The sequence below is a fragment of the Corvus brachyrhynchos genome, unplaced genomic scaffold, assembly GCF_000691975.1.
Source record: "Corvus brachyrhynchos isolate BGI_N302 unplaced genomic scaffold, ASM69197v1 scaffold29, whole genome shotgun sequence".
NCBI classification, from domain to species: domain Eukaryota; kingdom Metazoa; phylum Chordata; class Aves; order Passeriformes; family Corvidae; genus Corvus; species Corvus brachyrhynchos.
The window spans coordinates 1,136,608-1,162,014 of NW_008240033.1; the positions used below are offsets into that span (position 1 = coordinate 1,136,608).

The 25,407-nt window shown below is 35.9% G+C and overlaps 1 protein-coding gene across 9 annotated transcripts in view; it reads left to right on the plus strand.

Annotated features, from left to right (window-relative positions):
* Positions 1-19,216, plus strand: part of IQUB (IQ motif and ubiquitin domain containing) — a 23,281-nt gene extending 4,065 nt beyond the window's left edge. For 2 of the 9 annotated variants that reach the window (XM_017743753.1, XM_017743754.1), the window contains 11 exons: positions 412-680; positions 1,510-1,647; positions 1,755-1,930; positions 2,172-2,327; positions 4,176-4,386; positions 8,115-8,290; positions 12,640-12,810; positions 14,251-14,427; positions 15,823-16,071; positions 16,493-16,678; positions 18,868-19,201. In XM_017743753.1, coding sequence (XP_017599242.1) covers positions 446-680; positions 1,510-1,647; positions 1,755-1,930; positions 2,172-2,327; positions 4,176-4,386; positions 8,115-8,290; positions 12,640-12,810; positions 14,251-14,427; positions 15,823-16,071; positions 16,493-16,678; positions 18,868-19,029 — 2,037 coding nt within the window. In that variant the 5' untranslated portion in view covers positions 412-445 and the 3' untranslated portion in view covers positions 19,030-19,201. Of the gene's footprint in view, positions 1-6; positions 188-411; positions 681-1,509; positions 1,648-1,754; positions 1,931-2,171; positions 2,328-4,175; positions 4,387-8,114; positions 8,291-12,639; positions 12,811-14,250; positions 14,428-15,822; positions 16,072-16,492; positions 16,679-18,867 lie in introns of those variants that run through there. The other 7 variants (XM_017743757.1, XM_017743758.1, XM_008640985.2 and 4 more) reach the window with 6 other exon arrangements.
* Positions 19,217-25,407: the final 6,191 nt, after the last annotated feature.

The window sequence follows — 25,407 nt, forward strand, 5'->3', positions numbered from 1 at the left end:
CGGGCTCCCGCCGGCACCTGCGTCCCGGGTCGTGCGGGTTTGGTTGTGGTTTTTTATGTTCAGGAGCGTGGGCTTAGGACTCTTCCAGCCTGCGTCAATTCGGTGCCAGCCCGGAAAACCGTAAAGGTGTGCTGTGTCTGGGTAATGACCCCTTGGACCATCCTGTTCTATAGGCAGAGAACGAGAGGTAAAAAGAACTGTGCTGGCTACCTGCCTTGGAGTATTACGTTTGGTAAACACCAGCCAGAAGTGCTTTCTGTTTGGTGCAAGCAAAGGTCTCATGCTGTTCTCAATAGGCCTTTTGGGAATAGATACAGGAACAGCTTTTCAGGACAGTAAGTTACCCACAATTCTAGTAGTAGAAATGTTTCAGTATGCAATTTTTAATAGATCCTGTGATTATTCTTGCAGAAAGGTTAAAAGCGTGCAACTGATGCTTTAGGAAATGGAAGATGCATCAGATAGTGGCTTTGAAGTTGTTACATCAGAAGGGTCAGGTGCAGAGCAATCACCGGCATTCTCACAAGAAAAAGCTCCAGTTAGCACATCACCTGAGATCACATCTCCTGTTAACAATGAGAATTACTGTACTTTATCTGAAATAAGAAATTCAGAAAGGGAAGAACAAACTTCTCAAAATTCAGTACTAACAGAGAATACAGCAAATGGGACAGAGACAGGTAAAGAAGTTGTTAAAATGTTGGGCAGTAGTGTTTTAAAGAGGTATTTTTTCAACTTGGTTATAGCTTCTTGCAACCTTAGACACCCTCATTCTGTTTATGCTTGCTGGGATTTGGTCCTGAAGTAACTTTTTAAATTCTCATATAAAACATACTCTAAAGGTAAGAAATGTATTCTTTAACTCAGGCTGTACTAGTAATTTATAGATGGCATTTTAAAGAATGATTCTTATTTCCAGAAATGTGTATGAGTAGGTATACATATTTTGCATGTGCATTTTAATTAACAGTTCAGACTACATCACAGAAATCACCTTACTATTTTACCTTTCTTAGATTCCCCTGTAGCTTACCTGCCACCATTCTTTATCCGTGTCTTTCTCCTGCAGTTCCCCAAAAGCTCCATGATTTCCTACACCTGTTCCTGAGTGTTTTGAGTGTCTTCGGTCACTTCCTCTTCCCAATACAGGACCCCGTTTCCTTAGTTCTTCAGAGCAGAGGCAGCATATCCTGTTCAGCACATGAGCACAGTGAATGACAGTTCCTAGTGGGGACCTGCTGACTACCTTCCTCTTGGCTGGGTTGCACTTGGATGCTCTCATTCTGAGTGGCTGGCTAGGAATGTCTTTAGTGACATTACATTAGATATCTCCTTTAAAATTGTATGAAAATACTATTTCAGCTTTCAAATAGACTGTCTTTCCAGCTGAAAAAACTATGATTATGCTGTGTTGCAGAGCTATAATAAAATCACCCTGGGGTAAACTTGAATGAGTTACTTAGTTGTTTTGAGAAGCTTCTCAGGAATGAATTTTGGTTTTATTTTTAGCAAGCATGATTGAGGATAATGAAACACTTAGGAAGACTGATGAAACTGTCCAGTCTGAAAATCTGGAACGTTTTCCCAGAGAAGTCATTCAACAGGATTACCACGTGCCTGATGTCATAACTGTCAGAGTACAAACAGGTAAATGCTGGTTTTGCACATGTATCGATACATATATAATTATGGTCTAGTCTAGGTGTGTTACTGAAAGAAACAATATTTCTATTTTGGAACTTCCATTTTAACAGATTCGGATTCATTTCAAGAAGTAGTTGTAAAAATTGAAAGACGTACCTATAATAAACCTTTTCTGGGTGGATTTAGGAACATGTCAACAGGAGTGGAATTTCATAATGCAGGATCACAAACAAAACCCAAAAGACGACCTGACAAAGGAATTCAGTTATTTTGTAAGGAAACACAGGTAAAGGCTTTGTAGTGTCTTTTTAGGATGTTGTTTTTGCCAAATGGAATAGACTGCTTACACTATTTCTGATAGGAAAGAGGAAGTAAATCCGAAATAAACGTGCAAATGAAAGTATTTAGTGGACAAATATCATTAGTCTTGTGATTTTTATTACAATTAGCTAATTTTGCCACTTACTGTAATGAGGAAAAAATCTCTGTGTATTTTGTTCTAATCTAACATGCATTTTTTTCCGCAGACAGTTGTGGAAAAAAATAAGCAACAACAAACAAGAAGTACAACATCGACACAGATGACTAAAATTGGCCTTTATGTATCAAACATGACTGACAAACTAATAACTCCTGGAAAGTATTTTACAGCAGAGGAATACCATAAACGTAGACTTGAAGCAGTAAGTCCTTATCTGTTTGAAACTCTCTGTAAAGCAATGTATTGTGAAGGTTATCTGAATATTTAATGCATGTTCAGAGTGTTCAAAGATTGAATTTAAAAGGGAACTGTAAAATGTCTTCTTATGCTCATCTTTTGTAATCTTTCAGATAAAGGGGAAGTGTGTGTTTGCTCTGTGGTTCTAGTGACATTTGATACCTTGCAATCTCTTAAATATTAAGAATTCTGAATTTATTGTTTTCTGTCTTACAGTGACAGTTAAGTTTCCATGTGGAGCATTAAGGATTGAAACAGGCTTGTTCCTACAACAAAGATCCTCGTGATCTTTGTGGAAGAACCTAAGCTACACGCTTAATGTATGACCTGAAATAGAGAGAGTATTGGGTTAGGATTTGGGAGATCTGCATTCAGCTTTTGAGTTTTGTGTTCTTTGTCTGTTTGGTTGGGTTTTTTTATCAGACTTGGCAGGTTACCTTGGGCAAACTGATCCGTTTTGGATTCTGTTCAAGCTCCCTGCTTTGACACTAAGGTAGAAATGGGCTGTTCAAACACAGGCAATGGGTCTGTGGGGTTTTCTGGTACACTGAGTTGCCTCATGAAGGTAATTCAGGTTATAGATTCTGCATATTCATTGTGCAGAGGATGCCATTGAGGCATTTCACATTGCTTTTTTGGAAACCATGTATTCCATGGCTGCACAACTAACTCAAGTATGCCCTAAATGGTGTTAGGTGAGGCACTGCTTTGTAAATGCTCTAGTTATTAATTTGATTGCTGGAAATAGTCTGAATCCAACTGGATGGAGAAACAGTTGATTACCCAAGTGTCTAAGTAGAATAATTGTATTAGTAATTGTATTGGCATGGTTGGCAAGATCTTTGAAATTTTCTGGGTAGACGTTTCCTCTAAGAACTTCTTAAATCAGTCATCTTTAGCTGACGGCAATGAGCATCTTGTAGAAATGGAACCCAAGCAGGGAATCATTTCCTCAGGACTGTCTTTAGTGACACTTACTGAAATCTGTAGTGTATCTATTGGTAATTTATTATGCACAGTAGAGAGATGTCAGCTTGGTGTTGGTTCATGTTGATGGATTTGCACAGTGCAGTATAGGTCCATACTGAAATACTATTTGAAGGCATATTCAAGAGAAGTTTTAGATTAAGATATTACCAGAGACAGTGTAACTGTATTAGTATGATTTTCTCCTTGATAGCTTTCAATGCTGAACAATGCTTAGTATCTCATGGTATTGATCTGACTAAACTGCTTGTAGTTCAAGTGCTAACTCAGCCAGCAGAAGGTGAGGCTTGGGAAGGTAGCTGATTTAATTTTCTTTTTTCATTTCTGTCGTAACAGCATTAGTAATTTCACTTTCATTATTTGTTCATAAATAAAATGCAGTTGATTTTGTGTTGATTTTTGTATCTAGAAATTTAAAAGAAATTTTGCAAATGTGTCTACATTCCCACTATGTAAATTGGTAGTAAGATAAGGAAAAGAAGAAAAGCAGTACATGGCAAAAGACATTTTTAAGAGGAGATTTGAAAAAGAAAAATGGGTATTTAAATATAGTTTATATTTTGATTTGATTATTTGAACCTAGTTTATTCACTGTACTCACTGGTTAAACTCCTGCAGTTACATAACTGAGTAATCATACTAGTGCTTAAACTACTAGTACATTACTGATTTTGTAACACTTAAATTAGTTTCACTACAAGACAAATCTTAGAAAATGTAGTTAGGGAGCTGGAGAACAGAACAGTTAAGAATAAGATACTATGCTACAAAATACTATGCTGATTTGTTTTAAATTCATGATTCTTTGGTATTGTATCACATATAGGTAATAGTATTACAGAAATATTTCCGTCGTTGGCATGCTATAAATTTAGCACAAAATCTGATGGAACAAAAGAGGTTAAGGCTGGCACGGGAGGCACAAGAAGAATTACAGAAAAAAAGGGAGAAAGAAGAAAAATTGAGAAGGGAATATGAGAAAAAACTGAACCCTAAAACAAAAGAAGACTTTGAGCTACTGTACCATGACTTGGAATGTAAGTTTTCTTAAAGGGAAATCCTTAAAGCAACAAAATAGTACCGTTTATTTAAAACAAACTTACATTTTTAATAGATATTTCCATGATTTTTTTTTTCACTTAGAGTGGAATTTGTTTCATTTTAAAATAATTATTTTACTTTCATGTGTTACTAGAAACAGAAAAAAGGCTTTGATGCTCTGTAAGCACTGTTCAGCAATAACTAAACATCCTGTGTCATCTACATCCAGCACCTTACAAGCTACTATGAGGAGAAATTAACTCTAGCCCAGTGAAAACTAGTACACCTTTTTTGGAAAAAGCTGGCTTGTAGAATAGTGCTATTTGGCAGTTTTATTAACATTTTTTATTTATGTCTAAAGTTAAGGTCAGCTAGAAGAACAAAAAGGGTGTTTTTTAGATCAGAGTTACTTTGATTTTTTACTCTACGTTTAGGACACTGAAAACAATTCTGTGAAGAAATTAGTATTAAGATCCATAATTCATAATTTGCTATAAACTTTTTTATAATGGATTAAATTTTTGCACAGAATTTTACAACATATGACAGAAGTTACTCCTTTTGTCTTAGTTGTCTTCTACTGATGCTTTTTCTCCTTTCTAGTTCATTCCATGTTTCCCAAAACTGTGTTGTCAAAATTTTAAAAATCTCTTAGGAGTTCTGCAGGACATTCAGAAAGTCATACATTTCCTATTCTTGGAGTAGATGATGTCTAATACAGGCAAGCACCTCTAAACTTTTCCAGAAAAATAATGTGAATACTGCAGATAATTGGCATAAAACCTTACAGGAAACTAATGGTGCAAATTAACAAAAAAACTTAAGAGTTTGGAAAAATAAAAACAGTCAAAAGCTATGGACTCATACGAGCATATAAAGAAACAGCAAGACAAATTTTGGTTTTTCACAATATCTCTTTTAAAGCCAGAGGTTTGTACTGCGACTTGTAACAACTCCTTTGTTGTCTAGGCTACAGTGCTGTATGGTCTAGCTCTTTTGTAGTTTGGCTATTTTTGTCCCTGTAGCAGAACTGACCTAATGGATTACCTACTTCATTGCAAAGCCACCTGCCCCAACTTAAACCATCTCAGCTCTTTCTTCAGTGGTAAACTGAGCATAAATTTGGTGGCATGTGTTATTCATAGAGCTTAGGATCACGATTCAAGAATTCCCAAGTTATACACTAATCTTTTAATGCTGTCATACTTTGTGTGGCATTGAAAAAAATTGCTTTGTCTGAATTAATAAATGATTTATAAATATCACTGTTCGTGACAAATGTAAAAATTATTGCTTGTCTTGAACTTTGCAGTTGTTGGAATGGTATCTTCATGAGATTTGTGGTTTGTTTAGGGTTGTTTAACCCCCTCTTTTTCTTTGTAGATAGTTTGCTTTTCACTTCCCAAGAATCAAGCCCTTTTAAAGGTGTATCTAAATAATCAAAAGCCAAGGTACTCAGATAGTATTTTTTTCCTTGCCACTTATGAGAAGTCTTACTATTTGGCATCTGATTTCCTGCAATATTTTCTTCAAGAAGGTGTTTCCAGACTAATGTGCTATTGGATGTATGATCCACTTCTTTTTTTTTTTCTTTTTAAGTATGAGGAGTCTTACTTCCAATAAAAACAACCAAGTACATATAAGCTATGGAAGAGTGCTGATCTCCATGATACTTTTAGAGTTGAAACTTATGGTTATGCAAGTGTCTCTTACTTAATTTAATGACTTTGGATTCACAAATAATAAAACTTTCAGCTAAGCATGTTCAGGAATTTCATATCTAGGCAACCTGAAAAAAACATGCGCCACTTCAAAACAGAACGAATTCCAGTATTTGAGGGTTTTTTAATATTTTGTTAAATATAATGATCTGGTATCAATCTCACTATTTAGTTTTTGTTAACTGATGTTGAGTAGTTGCTGCTCTACGTGGAGATTTGCAGTCATGCTCTTTTTTTTAATAAAGCTTAATGATTCTAGGAAGTTGAGGATTTTTTCCTACCTGCATCTGAAACAACTTTACATTCTTATAGTGCCAACAGTTTACACAAGCTAAATCATTGTGACAGTAATAAAATTGAGCGTATTGTCCTCCAGGGATCTGTGAAGGTTATTGCTGCAATCACGACAGGGTTACTATTACAGGGTCAGCCAGTACAAGCAATTCCTGGTGGTACCAAAGCTTGTCTGTGCCTATATAGTGCAAATGAGATCTATCTGTATATTCAGCATGTCTGCATAGGTATTTATTATTTATTTGAAAAATATGAACTATTTTATTCTATAAAAACCAGAACAAAAATTGTAATGAGTAATAAGTAAAATCCCTGCCTATAGAACAGATAATCTAAGAGGAGTGTTTTAACTTGGTTGCATGTATAAGGGGAATCAAGAGGTGAGTATCTGTGTGAGTGACAGCTTCTTCATTTCTGAAAGTATAAAAGTGCTTACTATATTTATTGGCTCCACCTTAGAAGTTGCTGCCCCCTTCAGGCATAATAAAGCTTCATGTAAATTAATTCTACATAATTATGTTGTTTGCTGAATTGACTTTATTTAAAAAATATATTTTGGGGTTCTCAGAACTTGTCAGACAAATGTCATATTACAGCTTGGAGAGCCTTAAGGAAATGAATTGAAATATTTTAAAATGGAAAACATAAGTTATTGTAGATAAGAAGCCACAGGCAGAAAATAAGCCTTCCTCCTTTCCCTCCTCCTGCTTCTAATCTTACCAGATCCAGGATGTTACAGGCTTTTTCAGTGCATCACATATTGGATTGTTTTCTTTTATGCTGGGTTTTGCTTTTGCCTAACTGTTCTGCAATGATAACAACACTTCGAGGTATTAATCAGGAACGTTGAAGTTTTGGATCTTACAAAATTTCCTACAAAACTCCAGAGGTATTTGAACTGAATCAGACTCTTCAGAGAAGCCAAAAATTGTTACAGGATATGCAAAGGCAGTAAACACAGTTTGATTTTACAAACAGACTTCTCTAAAGCCATGTAGTCTGTGTACGGGCAGCGTAAGTGTCGGGGTCAGATTCTTACACAGCATGTACTGATCCATGTGCTGCCCTCATGACCATCCTGTGGCTTCTTCTGTGGCCACTTTCTCCCACTTGGAGGGTTATGTTGTAGAAGAGTAAAAAGAGCGTAAGGCAATGACTGTCTAGTTATTAATGTATATTCATCTGCCTTGGATGGCAAAAGGTGATACCACTGCAATATCCAGTGTAAGAGCTGGAGTGCTAAATGTGACTGTCAGTCAAGTTTTATCTCGGTTTTGGAGGACTTCAAGCTTCTTTAGATTCTACTAATTTATGCAGGGAGAAGCAGTAATATTCTCAGCACGGAGTACTAGTGGTACCACAGTTAAGAAGCAGCCATTTCATCACACATTTCCACAGGAGCTAAATTCTTTTTCTCACATAGAGCTCCTTTTTCTCCTACTCATCCTTAATTTTGGAGTACAAATTGGCAGTCTGGAATTGATGTACACACACATACTCTCACAGAACATCTGTATAATTTACATTCCTTTCTAGGCCATCTCACATGTATTGAAAATAACCATAAAAATCAATGGCCTAAAATGGAAACTGGCTTTTAGTGAATATTGAAGGAAAAGTCAATTATATTGTTTCTTATTTAAATATGAAAGCAGAAGTTTTGCTGGAAATTGTCTTGTAAAAAATACCCCAAATATTTGTGTCTGCAGTGTGGATGCAGGAGGAGACTGCACGAATTAACAGAACTCTCAGTGGAGCTGAAAGGAAGGCAGCACTTTGTGCGCTTCTGGAAGAAGAGACAGAGCTCATTGCCTGCATTGGGATGCACAAACTAAATGCCAATGTGGAGAATCAACAAAAAGCAATACTGCAACTTCTGGGTAAGGTCAGTAATTAGGCTGATCATAAAGAATACCAAAGTACAGGAACACAAAATACACTTGCAAAGTACAAAAAGTAACTTTCGTGTTTTTTAACAGTTAATTATGTGAATGCTAGTTTTATAAATATCCAAATTATGTTGTTGTTCATGTCAATACAATTCAGTAGATTTCTTTTTCCAAGCTGAGAATTTCATAGCTCTCAGACTGACTGAAGGTTGAACAGTGCATCATTAAGACTGTTAACTATAAAAATATAAACAATAAATATAATAAATTATAATAGTATAAATATGTTATCCTTCAGGAAGTAAATCTGTCATTAATTTCCCAACTGAGCATAGGCCTCTGGTCATTGTATGTCTGTCTTTAAAGAAAGCATTTATTCTGTTTTCATTTATAAAGAAGAATTTGAATCTGATGTTGAACTCAGTTATTGAATCACTAACTTTAGTTCCCTTAGAACTTCACCTTGAGATTTCATTCTTTTATAATCTTGAGGATGATATCTAAGGTAAGTGTTGTTCAGTCGTTACTAAAAAAATAAGCATTTCTTCATTCACAAAGATGATTTTAAATGACATTAAATTCAATGGTATCTTAATGTAAAATACAAAAAACCTTGTCCTTTTAGGTAGACATCCACTAACTGGAAAAAAGTAATAGATTATTTTCTGTTTTCAAAGTATGTGACATGATTGTGAAAAGAAATACTGCAACAGAAATGATCTTTAGCTAATTTTTTTATTATTATTTTAAAATTTTGACTATTAAGTGCTCAAAAGTAAAAATGGCAGTTTTGTCCAAAAGAGGCTTTTTTCATTATTTTTATTACTGGTGCAGGGGAACCATACTGTAAGTGTGAATTGATAAAATCTATTACATTTCTAATTATGAACAAATTGCTTATCTGAAATCTTGGTGGAACTATTACCACATTTATCACTGTGGTGTGATTGTTTTATGTTTTACTGCTTTCATGAATGAAAATCCCCAGAAAACTAAATAATTAGGAATATTTTCAGAGCCTTGAATCATTCCTATGTTTAATGTTTGCTTCTATTACGTACAATCTATTCTGTTATCTTGTAAGAAAAAGAAGCTTAGAACAGTCAAAGCAAATATATTTCTCTCTTAACTGACTGTCATTACTTCTCCCATGAGGATGATTTCCAATGTCCTACCCTGAACAGATTACTTCCAGCACATATTCTGACAAACTGTACAATTCTCTTACATCTAAAATCAGAAGCAAAGTACGAGAATTCTCAGTGACAGTTGATGTTTGGAGATTCAGGAGATGCATCAGAGACAACAGATATTCTGTCTTTCCAAACAGTGGACATTTTTCTGAAGCAGTTAATACTAATTTATTTATTCCTATTTTAAATGTATACATTATGTTTTTCATGAAAGAGGCTGTATTCTTTTAACATTTAAAATCTAATAAGCTTCTGAACTAGTGTAACTTTTCATGGTTTTTTATCATGTTGGCTGTAGGATTTTGAGTGTTATTCTAAACTGTTGACATAGACAGCAGCCTAACTCAGAGGTAGAAAAAGTAACAATTTGTGCATTTTTTAAAAAGATAAAATAATTTTGTAAATCTCAAAATTAGATGGATGGTTTGCTATGACTGTAACAGTGCAATTTAAGCACTTTAAATGACAGTATGAAATTTGTTGAGTGCTTGATTAGGGATTATTTAGTTTTTTCTGCAATTTAAGCACTTTAAATGACACTATGAATTTATTGTTGAGTGTTTGATTAGGGATTATTTAGTTTTTTTCTTGAACTTTGAGCTGGTAATGTTGATCTGGATACTTGCCAGTTAAAGGTGGAATAACATCTTTCACATCTGAAGACTGCAAGCTGCAATGGCCAGTGTGGTATGAAACTTGCTTCTCCATGGAAACCTTTGTTCCCTTCTTTGCTACTTTAAGCATGTACCTCCACAGGCATGTGTGCTCTTACAAAGGTTGCTACTGGTTGTTTGTGCACTGTGTTCTAGGGGGTTCTTCTTTATGCTGAGCTCGTTGTTCTTCTGCATTTGTACTTTGGAGATGAAGTATTTGATTAAGCTTTTATGCAGCAATCGTATTTTCTTAAAGAAATTTGTGTAATTATTAACTGTCGCTCAGTTCATACCCTTCATGGTTTGTACTATTTCTGCACACATCCTATGGATTTTTCTTTATTTTACTTACCTTTTTCTCTCTCTCTGTGGCAGTGTGTTTCTCTCCTCAGGCACTCAGTTTAGTAGCCTTGCTTTCTGAAGTAATACAGATAACAGGGTTATTGTAAATTCCACAGCACTGCCAGCAGACTGAAAGACAAGAAAAAGCTGGCAGAAGATCTCAAAGTTTTAGTTTTTCACATGTCAGTATGGAGAACAGACAAACAGTCCTGAATCACAGAGGACTTGTGATTCCTTCTTTTTTCCATAAAAAGCTGCATTTTTTTTTTACATTTGGAAATGTTTTAATGTAACACCCAGCTATGATAAGGTAGTAAGAAAAAATACAGAAGTTACGGATATATCTTCGAAGAATTAATTATAACACAATTGGTCTGTGTTAAGGGTCATTTGCAGAACAGGATACCAAGACTGCTTGCACATACTCGGTTTGCAAAGTTATCAGAAGAATCTAATTTTACTGACTATTTCCTAGGCTATACTCTGGCCATTGATTCTTCCTAGCATAAGCAAATGACCTTTCTGTGTTATTGTAAGTGATTTCATTGAAGAGGATCAAGTGTGGGTACTGAATTAACTACTACATGGAAAACAGCAGTTAGTTCCAGTCTAACATACAAAGGATCGACAGCATGATAGACAGCTTCTAAGTCGGTCTGAATTTTATTATTTGCAAAATGTGGGGGGGCGGGTTGGGGTTTTTTTAAGAATTTTTAGTCTTGTACAAAGATAGTAAAAAAAAATGAAGATACAGTAGAATGCTCCCTATTTATGACAGAGAGAAAATTGCCTCACTCTAGTTTTACAGAAATTCCAAGATTTCACTAAGGAATTAAGTTTGCTGTTTTGGGTTTTTTAGCTAATGTCTGGTTTTGCTATTGCATTTCTTAATTTTGGCTCTGAAATGTGACCTCTGGCTAACAGTATCTCCTTTAATTAGAGTTCTACCCCCCCAATAATGTAATTAAATATCAGTAATTTGGTGTTAAATCCTTTTAAAAATTATTTTGTCTTTATTTTCCCTACCTAACTTTATTTAAAAGTGAGGAAAAGTCTGTTTTGATTGTGGTGGTAACTAATCATTTCTCTTCTAGTTATTTAAAATTCTTGGTATTTTTATTACCTATCACCATAGCAAGCCTGTTTTGTCAAAATAATGATTGTCAATGCTGGGGTCATGTCCAGAAAACTACTAGGCATGTGAATGCTGCATGAAGGGTTGCTGTTGTTAGCTCACACTGAGACTGCAAGGTGAAGTCTGTGAGTGTTAGTGAACACTTAAGTTCCAAATATAGTGAAAGAGAATAATTAATACACAAAAAGAGGTTTCAAATACCTCTCCCCATTAAGAAAAGGAAATGGAATTAAGTAACGATGGGGAGAAGCTTTTGAAAACTCTTTTTCTATTGGAATTGGATACCTATCTCCTTATGTAACAGTGTGATTTGCAACCAAAACGAGTCTTCTGGAAAGAAGAGAATGGTTGGACTTTTCAGGCCCGGTGGCGCAGGTGACATCACGTAACCTCCTACTCTCTGGAAAAGTTGAAGATGTGCAAAGAGATAATTGAAGCATAAAGCATATGGCATGTGGTTAAGCTAGCAGACAAGAACCTAGGTGAAGTTTCTGATAAACTGTAAACACTTACCTTGCCCTAGCTCTAACAAAGCGTATTCCTTCTATCTGTCTCTGCAACTAGCATAAATAGAACAGTTCCCTGGAGACATTTTTTACTGCAGTAGACTTTAAGGTCTTAAATTTGCAATCTTTACACAGTCAACAGACCTATTGATTTTTACTGATATTTTGAAGGGATTTATTTCTGCAAAGCGAAATACAGAGCAAATGTATTCTAACACTACTGTCAGTAAATTCACTTTAAAGAAGTAGAGCATTTCCCTGTAGGAGAATATTATTTGCTTTTAATATCCTGTAAGTCGAAATGTTCATGACCCGTGGCTTTAAATAAAGTGAAAACCATTCATTACAATTGAATGCTTGCTTTGGTGGAAGAGGTGCAATATCAATATTGACAATAGCCTTTTGCATTCACATTAAGTCCCTATTTGCTCTGATGAAACTTGATGTAACATAATGCAATTGTTCAGCTGGTGGTCAGATTTTAATAGCTCAGAGTTCTACAAATTGTTTCTGAAGTGTGCACAACCTAGGAGGTGGAAAGCATTTGATGGAAAAATCACTGAAATGGATACACAGAACACGCTCCGTGGCAAAGAACTACTTGAAATCTACCGCAGCATTAGCACAAAGGACATCCCAAAAGATGAGAGAACATCTGTGCTGTTAACACTCAAATGTACAGTGAAGGTAAGTTTTAGTTTTCTATTTATTTTTAGCTTGAAGCTGTACTTTCCAAAGATGCTGTCACTTAATTATGTTGACACACAAGCAATGCTCCTGCTGGCAGACAAGTGCCATGATGATGGGCTGGCAGCAAGACAGCGCCGTGTACTACCTGGTGTGAGAGTGTACTTTACATTCCAGACACACTCTAAATTCGCATTTCACTTTGTCATGTGCATATTTGTCTTCAAGTCATGTTAGAATTTTAACCCCATGATTTTAGACTTCTTTGTATATTAATACATAATACAATTTTAGTATTATTTATTTAATTTTAGTATTATTTTTTTAATATTATTTTAGTATTATTAGGTTTACTACTTAATAGCAACCTTATGAGAACCATGGCAGAGATGTAGGTGGAGATTACCATTTATTTTTTCTCAGTTCCTTGAAATACCTGTTTAGAACCTTAACTATCTGTTGGTTTGGATTACCAGTTTTATGGGTTGCAAATACTGATTTTTTTCTGCTTCTCTTTGCCCCTCACTCCCTGCCCCCACTCTTGCTGCCAGTGTTCCCAATGAATTAGAAGTTGGTTGCATTTTTTTAAGTCTTTTATATTGGTTTTATTTATTTATTCATGTACAAAAAGAATGAGTTTCAAGGTCCTTTCAGGATGATACTGTTGACATCAGCCTAGAATAGAATACTGCTTCCTGGTCTTATTTAAACAAACAAACATCTTGCTGTTTGTTTTAGTAGTGCCAGTATTTGATTTAAAGTCACTATGGCATTGAGAGGACTTCTGGTTTATGATCTTTTGCCAATCTTAATACAAGTCAGTATTGCTGTAGTGAACAAGCAAATTTCTGTTACTAGCACTGTCTTTTACCTGAGAAATCACTGAACTCTTTCACCTCTTACGTCTCTCTCTCTGGCAAATCTCCTGCCAAGCATTTGAAATACTGAAGTGACTAACTTCCAGGCCTACTGTCAGAGTCCCCCATGCCTTTTTTGTGGTGGATTTTTTGTGTTTACTTGTGGTATTTTTTTTAAACCCATCCACATTACACCTTCAATCTCACAGCCAAAGGAAGCTTCTTAGGGAAGTAATTCCTTGGGTTTTTGAAGACTTAAAATTTTGCACTTGTTGTGTACGCCTGCTAAGCATCTTTTAGTGCTTCCAGGCTGCCAGTTCCTCACAGCTTTGGTATACATATACAGGCCCCTTAAAACAGAATCTGTAAGCATTCTCACTTTTGGAGTTCTTCACAGTTGTTTCATTGGAGGTTGTTTCCCTGAGACACTAACGGGTTCTGTGAACACGTTCTTACATTAACTTACAGAGGTAGCAATGGTAACGGGCATAGAATCCATAGTTTGCTTTCATATCTGCATTGAATGATTTTGTTTGTTTGCTTCTTTATTGTTGTGGAGTTTATTTTCCTTTTTTTTTTTCAGGAACATGAATGTAAATTAACACAGGAAATAGTGTCATTAATTGACAGGGAAATTGATCTTATGTCAAGAGAGGTGAAAGAATGCAACTTGGAAGGACTGAGGAAAAGAATTTGTACATTATTTCTTCAGTATATTAAAATTCCAGAGTGTAACCCTGAAGTTGCTGGGTTCCTTAAGGTATTATTCTTATTTTGCAGCCTTACATTGTGGCCATTGAATTAAGGAGAAGGGGAATGGAAAACATTGAAAGCTTTTTTATTTTACATTTTGCTGTAGAATTGGTGGAGGAGTTCCTCAAGAAGTAAAATATAGCAAGTATATAGGCTTCACAGAAATAAATAAATTTATTTAGTTATATTAGGAAGCATGGGGAATAGACATGGTTATAAGCACCTGACAAAGTGGCTGGTAGCACTAAAAGAGCCCAGGAGCTCTTGTGTCTGAAGTAACAACTCTGAACGTTATAAATGGAGTAACAACAGTTGTCTGAAGTAACAACTCTGAACGTTATAAATGGTAGATCTTATAGGATGGTATCAGGAAAGCAGTACCAATATACTGAGAGAGCAATTCATGTTTTTTCTACTGGTCAAGAGGCAGCATGCCATGCATCCAGAAAGGAAGAACATTGCCCATGACAATGTCTAGTGAGCTTGCACCTAAGCCTTCTGTTGTAGAATCGGTTGCTATTGTGTGCGAAGAAGATGTAGTTAGTTTTGTGTGATTGTTTTTCTTTTCTGACTACACATTACAAATAAAAATATGATTCAGTATCACATGTTGCTGCTTTAAGTAGCAATGTCTATTTTTCATCTATCAGAAGAGCATTCCTCATACAGTGGTCAGTGTTACCTCAGGAGCAGAGAACCTGTCAGATTTAGATGCAGATGTTAGATTTAGAACCAACTAACCATTAATTTTACACTAGGTTTATTAGCAGATGTATCATAGCAGAGACTAAAGATTATCAGACTGCTCAAACTGGTCCCTCTGCACAGACTATATTATATTCTTTCCAGAACCCATGAAGGAATATGGGGATGAGGAAGTCTCTGTCAAGTTCTGTTTATTTTCTTCCCGTGTTGTTTCTGGACATGTGGGTCTGATGATTTTGTAGTCTTATGCCAAAATATTAATATGCCCATGATCTCAGAGTTTCATCTTTGACATAAAGGGCAGATTCTACATGAAAAATTAAATGCAAAGAATTTAGTTTCTGTTTTCTCTCTGTCGTCATCTTTTCAGAATAACTGACAATCTGCATACATAAAAGCACCAGGAAGAGCACTGGAACATAATGTTTAGGATCTTCATATAGCTTAAAAATGAATTGACTGATTTATATAACTGATTTTAACAAATGCAGTAAGAAAATAGAGTGACTTTTGGTATCCTATCTAAGAAAAATCACAACACTATTGGATATTTTAAAATAAATACTTCTAGCTTTTACATATTAAAATACTTGCATGAAGATACGGAAAATGTATCCTGACAGAGTTAGAGTGACATACAAGTAATACAAAGATACCTTGTGGTAAATTAACTCTTTTTTTTTTTTTTAATTTTTAGGTTCCACAAAATCCCTTAAAGCTTTATAAAAATGTTTACTTCTGTCATAGCTGCGAAAATTACTTACCATCTACTGAGTTTCCCATTCCTGCAAATTCCCGCACCATTGGCAGATGTCGCTCATGTTACCAGCTTGATAATGAGGCTCGGAAACGAGAAGCATATTTCAAGTACAGACTTATACTAGAAAATCTCAGAAAGTCTGAAGTTGATTATCAGGATGATACTAAAATTGTTTTCTTAGTTCAGGTACTGTTGGAAAGAGCATTGCTACTCACAGTAACCAGTGGCTTTGACTATATGTCCTTTATTTTGTGTATGTTGTTGATAGGTTGAGAAAAGGGCTAAAAGCTGCAACTTCTTCTTGTGATATGTGATGTTCCACACCATAAAGCAGCAGCCTTTAAACTCTTGAAGCATAGATGTACTTCCAGAGGTGGTTTGCAAGCTATATATCGCAAGAAATCTAGCTGACAGATCAAACAATCAGATGTTCCAACAGCTATGCTAAAAGTATATATGTATGTCAAAATGCTCTTTAGCCAAGTGATCATATGACATGTGCATAGAATTTCTTTTTTACCCAAAGCTTTATTTCGATTTTTACATGGGTGCAAGACTTGTAGAATGAAACACGCTTCTTCCTTTTTAACCCTGTCTTTCGTTTCAGCTTCCAGATATGCAGTACCTGATTGAGAACATATGGAACTCCCAGTCAGCTCTCAGTGCCTGCAGTGACCTGTATGAGTTGGTTATGATCAGGTGGGATAAGCAGCATGAGTGGTCTCCATGGAACACTATTCTCCTCACTAAAGAAGAGGCAGATGCACATCTTAAGCTGTGTAACCTTCAGAAGGTAAAATTCAGTGGGCTTAATTTTTTACATTATTTATGTTAAGTTTTAATAGAATCCTGTGACTAATTATGTTGGGCCAAATTTAGTCATTACACTTGTCCATGTTTAAATTGGCTCATTGTGACTATTTAAATGATACAAGGCATCTGGCATGTACAGCTCATTCTGTGTACCTGAACTCTGTCTGGCCCCAGTTCTCCCTCCTGAAATGCAAGAAGCTAAGTGGCCTCGTCCCTGCTGCCTGCTGAGAACAGTGCCACGCAGGTGCTCTTCCTCAGAGCAGATCGGACAAGAGCTAGCCTGCATGAAAAGCACACTAAAGACTAACCACAAATACTGTGACAACTGCGTGCCTGTGCTCTTGCACATGCTCTGGACTCATCAGTTTCTGGTCTTCTAAATTTCTCATTAAATAGAAGAATGGTTCTTTGTCTAGAACATACCCATTTGTCATCATAAAATTGGTCACTAATTTCTTACATAGATGTCAGCTAAGTATCCCTTACAATGTAACCTTAGACATTGCAATTAAGCAGTAAAAACAGAATTTCTCTTCTGAATTCAAAACACTTAGGACTAGGTTAAACTCATCATCATAACTGTATTTTTACACCAATCCCCCCAAATTCCATATTTAAACATGGTAGTCTGTGAAATATCTCTCCACTTGATCATATATCAAGAGTATTTTTGTAAGGCATGGGGGAATCCTGAGTTGTGTTTGTCCTGCAGTTAATAATGGATTATTAAGCCTTTCAGCTCCAGGTTATTGATTTATGTAAGTAGTGATCTGCAGTCATTGTTGCCTAGTGTTCTTTTGTTCAGGGTGTTCTTAATTCAATTTTTAACTCTATATGTGTGCATCAGAAATGCAGCTTCAGCTGTTATGTATTGCCCTTCTTTTTGGAATTCTTAAGAGGATGTGATAACTAAACTGACAGAGCAAATTAATTGCTCTCTTTAAACATTTGCTTTATGGATGAAATACATCAGGGAATTCTAAAGGTGAAAGGAATTCTGCCATCCATTGTATTTTGTGTGTGATTGCCCAGCTTGTGTCTTCAAGCAGACATGTTTAACTGAGCTTTAGCTTTAGAAGGTAAAATCAGTTTCAAGCTGGAAATCCCTTCATTGACTTCTCTGACTGACTGTGAGTCAACAAGGCTATTCAGACCATCTGAATCTAGTGATGCTCCTCAGCATCCATAAATTTCTATTACCAGCATTATGGCAGGCAAAGATCCTGATTAAGCACTTCTCTGGTTTGATGCCATGAGTCTGGATGTCATAGTCAAAGAAATGCCATTAACTTAATTAGGTCCAGAGCTTCAGTGGATGGGGGAGCTAGGTCAAAACAGGTAAGCTACACAAGCCTACCTAAAAATCATGAGCTATTTTCTTTAGCTCTTGCAGCAAAAATAGAAGTAAACCAGCTGTAGTGAGGAGTCACCTTTCTTCACTGGTAATGACCAAATCTTTGTTTCAAAAAAAAAAAAAAAAAAGAGTGTGAAATAAGAAAAATGAGGCAAAGATAGAATGTTGTAAGTTGAATCAAAGTTTCTCATTCACTGAAACAAAAAAGGCATCTCAAGACATTTATTTCATAGCAATTATTCATAATGATGGCTACAGCAACAGCAAAGGGTTTTTTCAACTAAATATTTTGGTTATTTATTCCATCATCCAAACTACTACTAATCACTAGGAATTTAGGAAAATGTCACCACTGCATGCAAATGCTGACTGAAATACTTGCTGCCATGATTAGTTGTAAATAATGACTCTGATTCTTATCAAGGAATGCCCCTACAGGCTTCATCTTGCAAATGTTGATATCTAAGCATTGTCTTACTTAATTTTCAAATGTAAGTACAAATGTCCTTACCTGAAAAAAAGAAATAAATAAGCTTTATCATGAATGGATAAAAAACATTATTCTGGTTTTAAAACATGACTAATATTTCATAAGGAGTAATTTCACTACTGGGCCATAAGATAGTAGTACAGAACTACAAAATATTTCATTATGTGTATATAAATAAATTATCTGCCTTAGTTTATTAAAGGGTCATTATTTATAATGTATAAAATATGTCAAAATGTTTATAATGTCTGACATATGAAGCAAAACATAGAGTTGTAGATATTTTAATTGAATTTATGGGATTTGAATTTATTTTTCTTTTCAGGCTTATGAAGCTCCATTTATTTACAAAATAAAACAAAAGCATATCTGGGCACAAAACTACTTTGCTCAGTTTCCGGCGATGTCATCATTTTTGCATAGAAGTAACAATCAGGCTAATGCAAATTCCTGCAAAAAACATAATTCTTCGAAGTTAAAGAAGTGAACTAAATTCCAAGGTTTTAAAGAAATACACTTTTTCATCAGTACCTTAATTGTATTACAGAGATCAGAATAAACTTCTGAGGATAAAATGATTTGATCTCAATCAGTTAATTTAACTGCATTTCAAGTTTTGTAACCTCATTTAAAACAAAAATAAAATGTTGTTAAAGAGCTTTGTAAATTCTCAATTTTTAGAGCAACGATTGTTTTTCTGTGTATTCCTGCATTGCTTGGAACATTCTGTCTATAGTGTAATATTCCTGTTAGGCAAATTCTGTTAATTCTTTGTCACCCTTTAATTAGAAAATTAATACTATAGCACTGTATTGAATTAATTTTTCTTGTGTTAAGCACATAAGGCAGAAACCCCCTCAAACCATGGATTCATGCAGAACAACAAAATAGATATACCTTTGCAGATATAGCTGCTTTGCCCTGCAAACATTTGTGCAAAAGAGTAACTTTACTTTTTGTAGCTCATCTTGATGTTCACAGTGGAACTGCCAGCATGTAATTATTGTATTCAATGTCTTGAAATTATTGTAATTATTATAATTTATCACTCATTATAATAAATTATAATGAGTATTATTTATCATATTTTGTAATACACATTTCAGACTGTTTGAAATATGTTTACTTTTGAGGAGTTTGTATTATTTGAAGAAGTAAATTCTATAGCTAAAAAAGTTTATGTTTTATCATAGTTACAGAGAAAAACATGATATGGTGTAAATTCAAAAATCCAAGAGAAAATTGCAAGGTTCTTCTTGAAACCTCTGTTACAGATGTGGTTTTGACCCAGCCTTTTGCTCTGACAAATGAAACTGTATAGGAAAAAGCAGTAGCATTTACAGAGAGAATAAGCACATATTTGGCACGAAACAGCTGAAAACTGGATTGACTCCCTCAAAAGAATATGAACTGTAGAACCAGTACCTGGATGACCAGTGCATTTTAACATCAGTGGAACCTTTCCATTGATTTTACCATTAAATTGAGAATTTTAGTTTAATTAAATTCTGGATTTTAGTTCGGTACTGAATTAAACTGTAGAATTACTTAATTGTAGAATTCTACTAATTGTAGAATTGCAGCACATGAGTATTCCAGTTGACTTACGTGCTTTCTGACATCTGAACCTTAGGATATGAATGGCTGCGAAGTCTGAACTTCCTCCAGTGATAAAAGGAGTTTTGAAGTAAATTATGGGTTGAATGGCAATGCATCACATAGAACCTGCCTCTTTATACATTTGTTTCCTTTCTTTTTAAGCAGATTTTAAAAAATGTAATTTACAATTCCAGAAGGATGATTTAAATAAACAGTAAGGAAATAGTTCAAAAAATACGAAAAGGTAGTAGCCCATTGATTTCAATGCAATGCAGTGTTGGAGGTTTTTGGAATCCTAGAATCATTTCAGTTGCAAGGACCTTTAAAATCGAGCCCAACCATTAACCTGACACTGCCAAGTCCACCATTAAACCATGAATCTAAGCTCCATATCTACACAGCTTTTAAATACCTCCAGGGATGGTGACTCCACCACTCCCCTGGGCAGCCTCTTCCAGTGCTTGACCACCCTTTCAGTGAAGAATTTTTTCCTATTATTCAACATAAATCTCCTCTGGTGCAACTTGAGGCCATCTCCTTCTGTTGCTCTAGACCCTTCACCAGCTTCACTGCCCTTCTCTGGACATGCTCCAGCACCTCCATCTCTTTCTTTAGTGAGGGGCCAAAAAACTGTATTCAAGGTGCAGTTTAATAGTGAACAGCATTTGAGGTGTGACCTCACCAGGGCCAAGTACAGAAGGACAATCACTTCCCTAGTCTTGCTGTCCACACTATTTCTGATAGGATGCCATTGGCCTTCTTGGCCACCTGGGCACATGCTGGCTCACGTTCAGACAGTCATCAGCCAGCACCCCCAGGTCCTTTTCCACTGGGCAGCTTTCCAGCCACTCTGCCCCCAGCCTGTAGTGCTGCCTGGAGTTGTTCCGACAAAAAGGCAGGACCCAGCACTTCACTTTGTTGATCTTCCTACATCTGGCTTCAGTCCATTGATCCAGCCTGTCCAGATCCCTCTGCAGAGCCTTCCTACCCTCTGTCAGATCAACACTCCTGCCCAGCCTGTTTGCAAACTGATGGAGGGTGCCCTCGATCCCCTCATCCAAATCATTGGTAAAGGCATTTAACAGAACTGGCCCCAGTACTGAGCCCTGGGGAACACCACTGACTATCTGCCAGCTGGATGTAAACTCCACTCGCCACCACCATTAGCTCTTTCCTGGCAGTGCTGTTTAGCCACACTGTGAAAATTTTGTGTAAATAGTTAAAAATTTGTGCTGGAATTACAGTGAGTTGGATGCTTGACTAATTATTTGGGACATGGCTTTCAACAAAATAAGTGCCTTGTAACTAATGTCATCCTTCAAATCAGTGTCCAAAAATGGCATTTGAAAGCATAGAAATGGAAAGTTTTAGGACATGTTGTATGGAAAGAGAGCTGTTGCAAGATAGAAAAAGTATTTTCAATACTTAGGATAGCTGAGGTATTTGTTAGGGCAAAGCCAAGTAAAACCAACATAACTGAAATAGTATGTATTTTTTTAAATGTATCATAATGGAAATTAGCATAAAACCCTTCATGTTAGTGGTCTTAAGCTGCTAATTTTGATTATTATAAATGTTTTGTTGATATTGTTACTGAATTTAAAACCAATTTTTTTTTACAGCTTTTTGTCCATAGCATTTATAACTGTACTGCATTTTGAGAAGGAATTAATTCTAAATTTTCTCTAATAGTTACTGTATTGATTCATCTCTATATGTAGCTTATATATGACATTTCAAAAGGTACTGGACAAGTATGAAGAATGAAAATGTTCTCTGTATCAGACAGTGAAGAATACTGGGAAAGCTAACTGAAAATATCAGAGTCAGAGTAAAAATACTCCATTTCTAGGAGAAGTAATTGCACTTTATCAGGAAAAGAAAACTGTTCAGCTAAAGGGTTAGACCTGCCTAAGTTTCTAATAAAACTGAGTAAATTCTTTAAAAGCACAGCTGATCATCTTTGCTTGTTAGAGTTACTCAATAGATGGTTTTAGAATCCGTTGGTAAAAGGGCCTTTTGGAGCGCAGAGCCTTCCAGGATAATGAGAACAAATGACTGCAAAGTGTCAGTACCTCTTCAAAGAACAGAATGTGAGGTGAAATCCCAGCCTCCATTCACTTCTGATAAGTGGCTGAAGTGATAAGCTTATCAAGTCTCTTAAATCATAGCTTAGAGGTTGCGCTCATGAGGAATCCATACTCCTGAAACACTCCGGAAGGGCTGATGAGAGTTGCTGGGATTGACTCAGTTCTTTCCCAAAGACTCTCCCTCCCAGATAAAGGGGATCAGCCCGTATGGTGTGTAAGGTTCCTTCTGCACTAGTAAACACACAAGGCCAATCAACAACTTCTCTTACTTCACAGGATTCTTGTGAGCAGGAGTTTTCGAGCATCAATCAAAATTTGCCTTCTCCCCACCTCCAAGACCACTGGCAATCCATTTCCAGAGGGAAAGGTTCTAGCTTTCTTCCCAGATGCACAAGTGATTAGTATGGTAATGTGCAAGGAAACACATGTGTTTTACCTCCCCTCTATCAAGAGGAAAATCCATGCTTTTTTCAGGATGTAAATTTCCCTATTTATATCTCAAAGGAGGAAGAACTCAGAGTAATTGTTTTCTCCACTTCCTTGCCGCAAAAAGATGTCCAAATGAGCAAAGTATTAGGTCTCTTCATAGATAATAAAATTATTGCAAACAGTGATAAAGCAAGATTCTAAATTAAATATGTGAGGGTAGCAAAGTAGTTGCTGATTCCCATTTGGCATATGGAAAGTACTTTTTCAATAGGAAATTACACTAATAGTAACTGAGATAAAAACCAAAATCATTGTCTTGGGTTTTTTTAATTATTATTTATTTTTAAAGAGCTTAAATTTAAATAAGTCTATTAGCTGAGCTGGGAGAAGTTCTTTAATATGCTGCTGTAGTACCATGTTAGCTCCCAAACCTGTTGCCTAAGGATGAAATTTGCATGCAAAATTGATGGGAGTTATTTTTGTCACCTATATATAGATAGTGCTCCTAGTTTATCTTGTAAAGTGTCCTTATCACAACAGTCATCTCTGGCATGTCTTGCAGGCCTAAATTTACCTTCATCATTCACACTTCTTTTTTAGTCCAAATTTTTTACATCAGGAATGTAGAATTCTGGAGTTGAGAGTTTTGGTGAGGTTTGTTTGTTTGTTTAAAGAGCATTGGCAAAAGACATTAGGCTTCCATCATCTTCATCTGCATACAATTGTAAAAGAAAGCATGTAAAAATGGGTAGGAATAGAATGTAAATACAAAGTATGTCAATATTACAGCTGCTTTTAATAAAATTTATTTAGTTAACTGGGGATGCATGGTAATAGGGATATTTCCTTCTTAACTGCCATTTCATAATTATTTCACCGTAGTTTGATTTTCAGTATTTCAAATCTGGTTTGCATTTTAAAAAATCTTCATAATAAAGCAATTCTAAACCTGGACTCAAGATCACACATGAATTTTCAAGGAAAAAGCCCTGTGGAAATGCAACAGTAAATTGTGTGCGCTTTTGTGTATGCCAACAGACATTAATAAAAAGTGGGCTTAGGTTCCTGCTCACAGATAAAAGAACCACTTTTGATCTTGTCTTATCTTAATTAAATGAAAGAATATTTTTGTTAAAATCTCTTTGCAATAGGTATATTTTTTCTTACCATTTGGCAAAAAAACACCCTTTATTTTTAGGAGTGAAGAAGGAGAAAATATATGCAGATATATTTGTGAGCTAAATTTACTTAGTGAGGCAAATTAAAATCCCACTCAATAGGTTCTCCTCATTCCTTTTTTTTCAAAGCTTTCTTCACTTCAGTTTTTCCCAAGCTGTGGTTTGTGGAAAAATATTAAAAAGGAAAAGTCAGTTTGTTTTCAGCTAAAAGTTTGTTCATAAGTGATACGGTAATCTGAGAGAAAACAATCTGGTTTTGCTTTCAAGAAGTTTTAAGACTGTTTCTGTAAGGAATGCGTGTATTCAGAGAATACAGAGTATACCCACCAACTGTGCATCTCACTTGTGTGTATTGGAAGCTTGTAACAGTGAAGAAACGGCCAAGCTCAGTATGTGATGACGGGGCCGATGGTGATCAGAACACGTACGGAAACTGGGTGGAGTCCTGTGGTTTGTGTTGCCACGGCCATGGGGAGGAACGGGAAGTGAGGCTAGAAACCATGTGCTCATGCTGCTTGTTGCCCAGAAATGTTTTGTACAAACCAAGTACACCTCCTACCAGGAAATATTCCATGCAACACAACAGCACAGAATGGTGGGTTTGACCCCAATCCCACTGACAGTGCTTTGCACAATAGTGGTTAATAAGGTATAAAATGTACCTCAATTTTGTACCTCACTGGGGAATGAGAATTTTACAAAAAATTTTAAGGGATAGGTGGACTGGTTTGTTTTTCTTGCCCTCCACAAAAAAGGCACCTTTTGGTAAGTCTTGGGTCCTCAGTTATGCTGAGTATTGACCTGGGAAATTAAACTTGTGATTGCAGTCTTACTATTAATGCTATATATTCTGCAGCTACTGCATTTGTCACCAGCAATCCCAAAGAACCATATAGGCTGCATTCAATAAACCATGTGATTTGTGAACCCAACTGGCTCTTCTGAATGTGACCAGGCCTGCAGACTATTTGTGCATCTGACATAGGGCCTAGGGTGATGTTCTTGCAACAGTGTGTGAATCGGTTAGTGCGTCAAATACTGTCCTTCTGCAAAATTGAGTTTTGTTGGAAATTCTGTGATTCACTTATTCTGCCTAGGTACTTCTGTTTCTACCTCTGTCTTCGTGGTCTGGTTTGCTGTCTTACCTGTACACACCCTTAAACAGATGAACAAACACTGGCTTGTTAAAGAGAAGAGGTAGGATTTCTAATATATCTCTGAGGAGCAGAGGAAAAAGTACAGTTAAAGAGTTAAATTCTGTGTTATGTAAAACTAGCATGGAAAAGAAAAGGAACATGACAATGTTTTATTGCTGTCTTCAAAATTATTAGTGTTTTTGTCCCAGAAATCTGATTTCAGATTGAGTTGATGAACAAATTCCCTTATGTTAGGCAACCACACTATAACAATGTACTGTAAGTTAAGGCAAATAGATTTAACTGATCCAGCTACATGTGCTCAGATTCAGACACACATGTCTTCTGACCTCTATTTGTGTCTTCTTGTACAGTTTTCATTGTGCTTCCTTATTCTTCCCTTATCACAACTCGTTTTAACATAGCTCAGAAC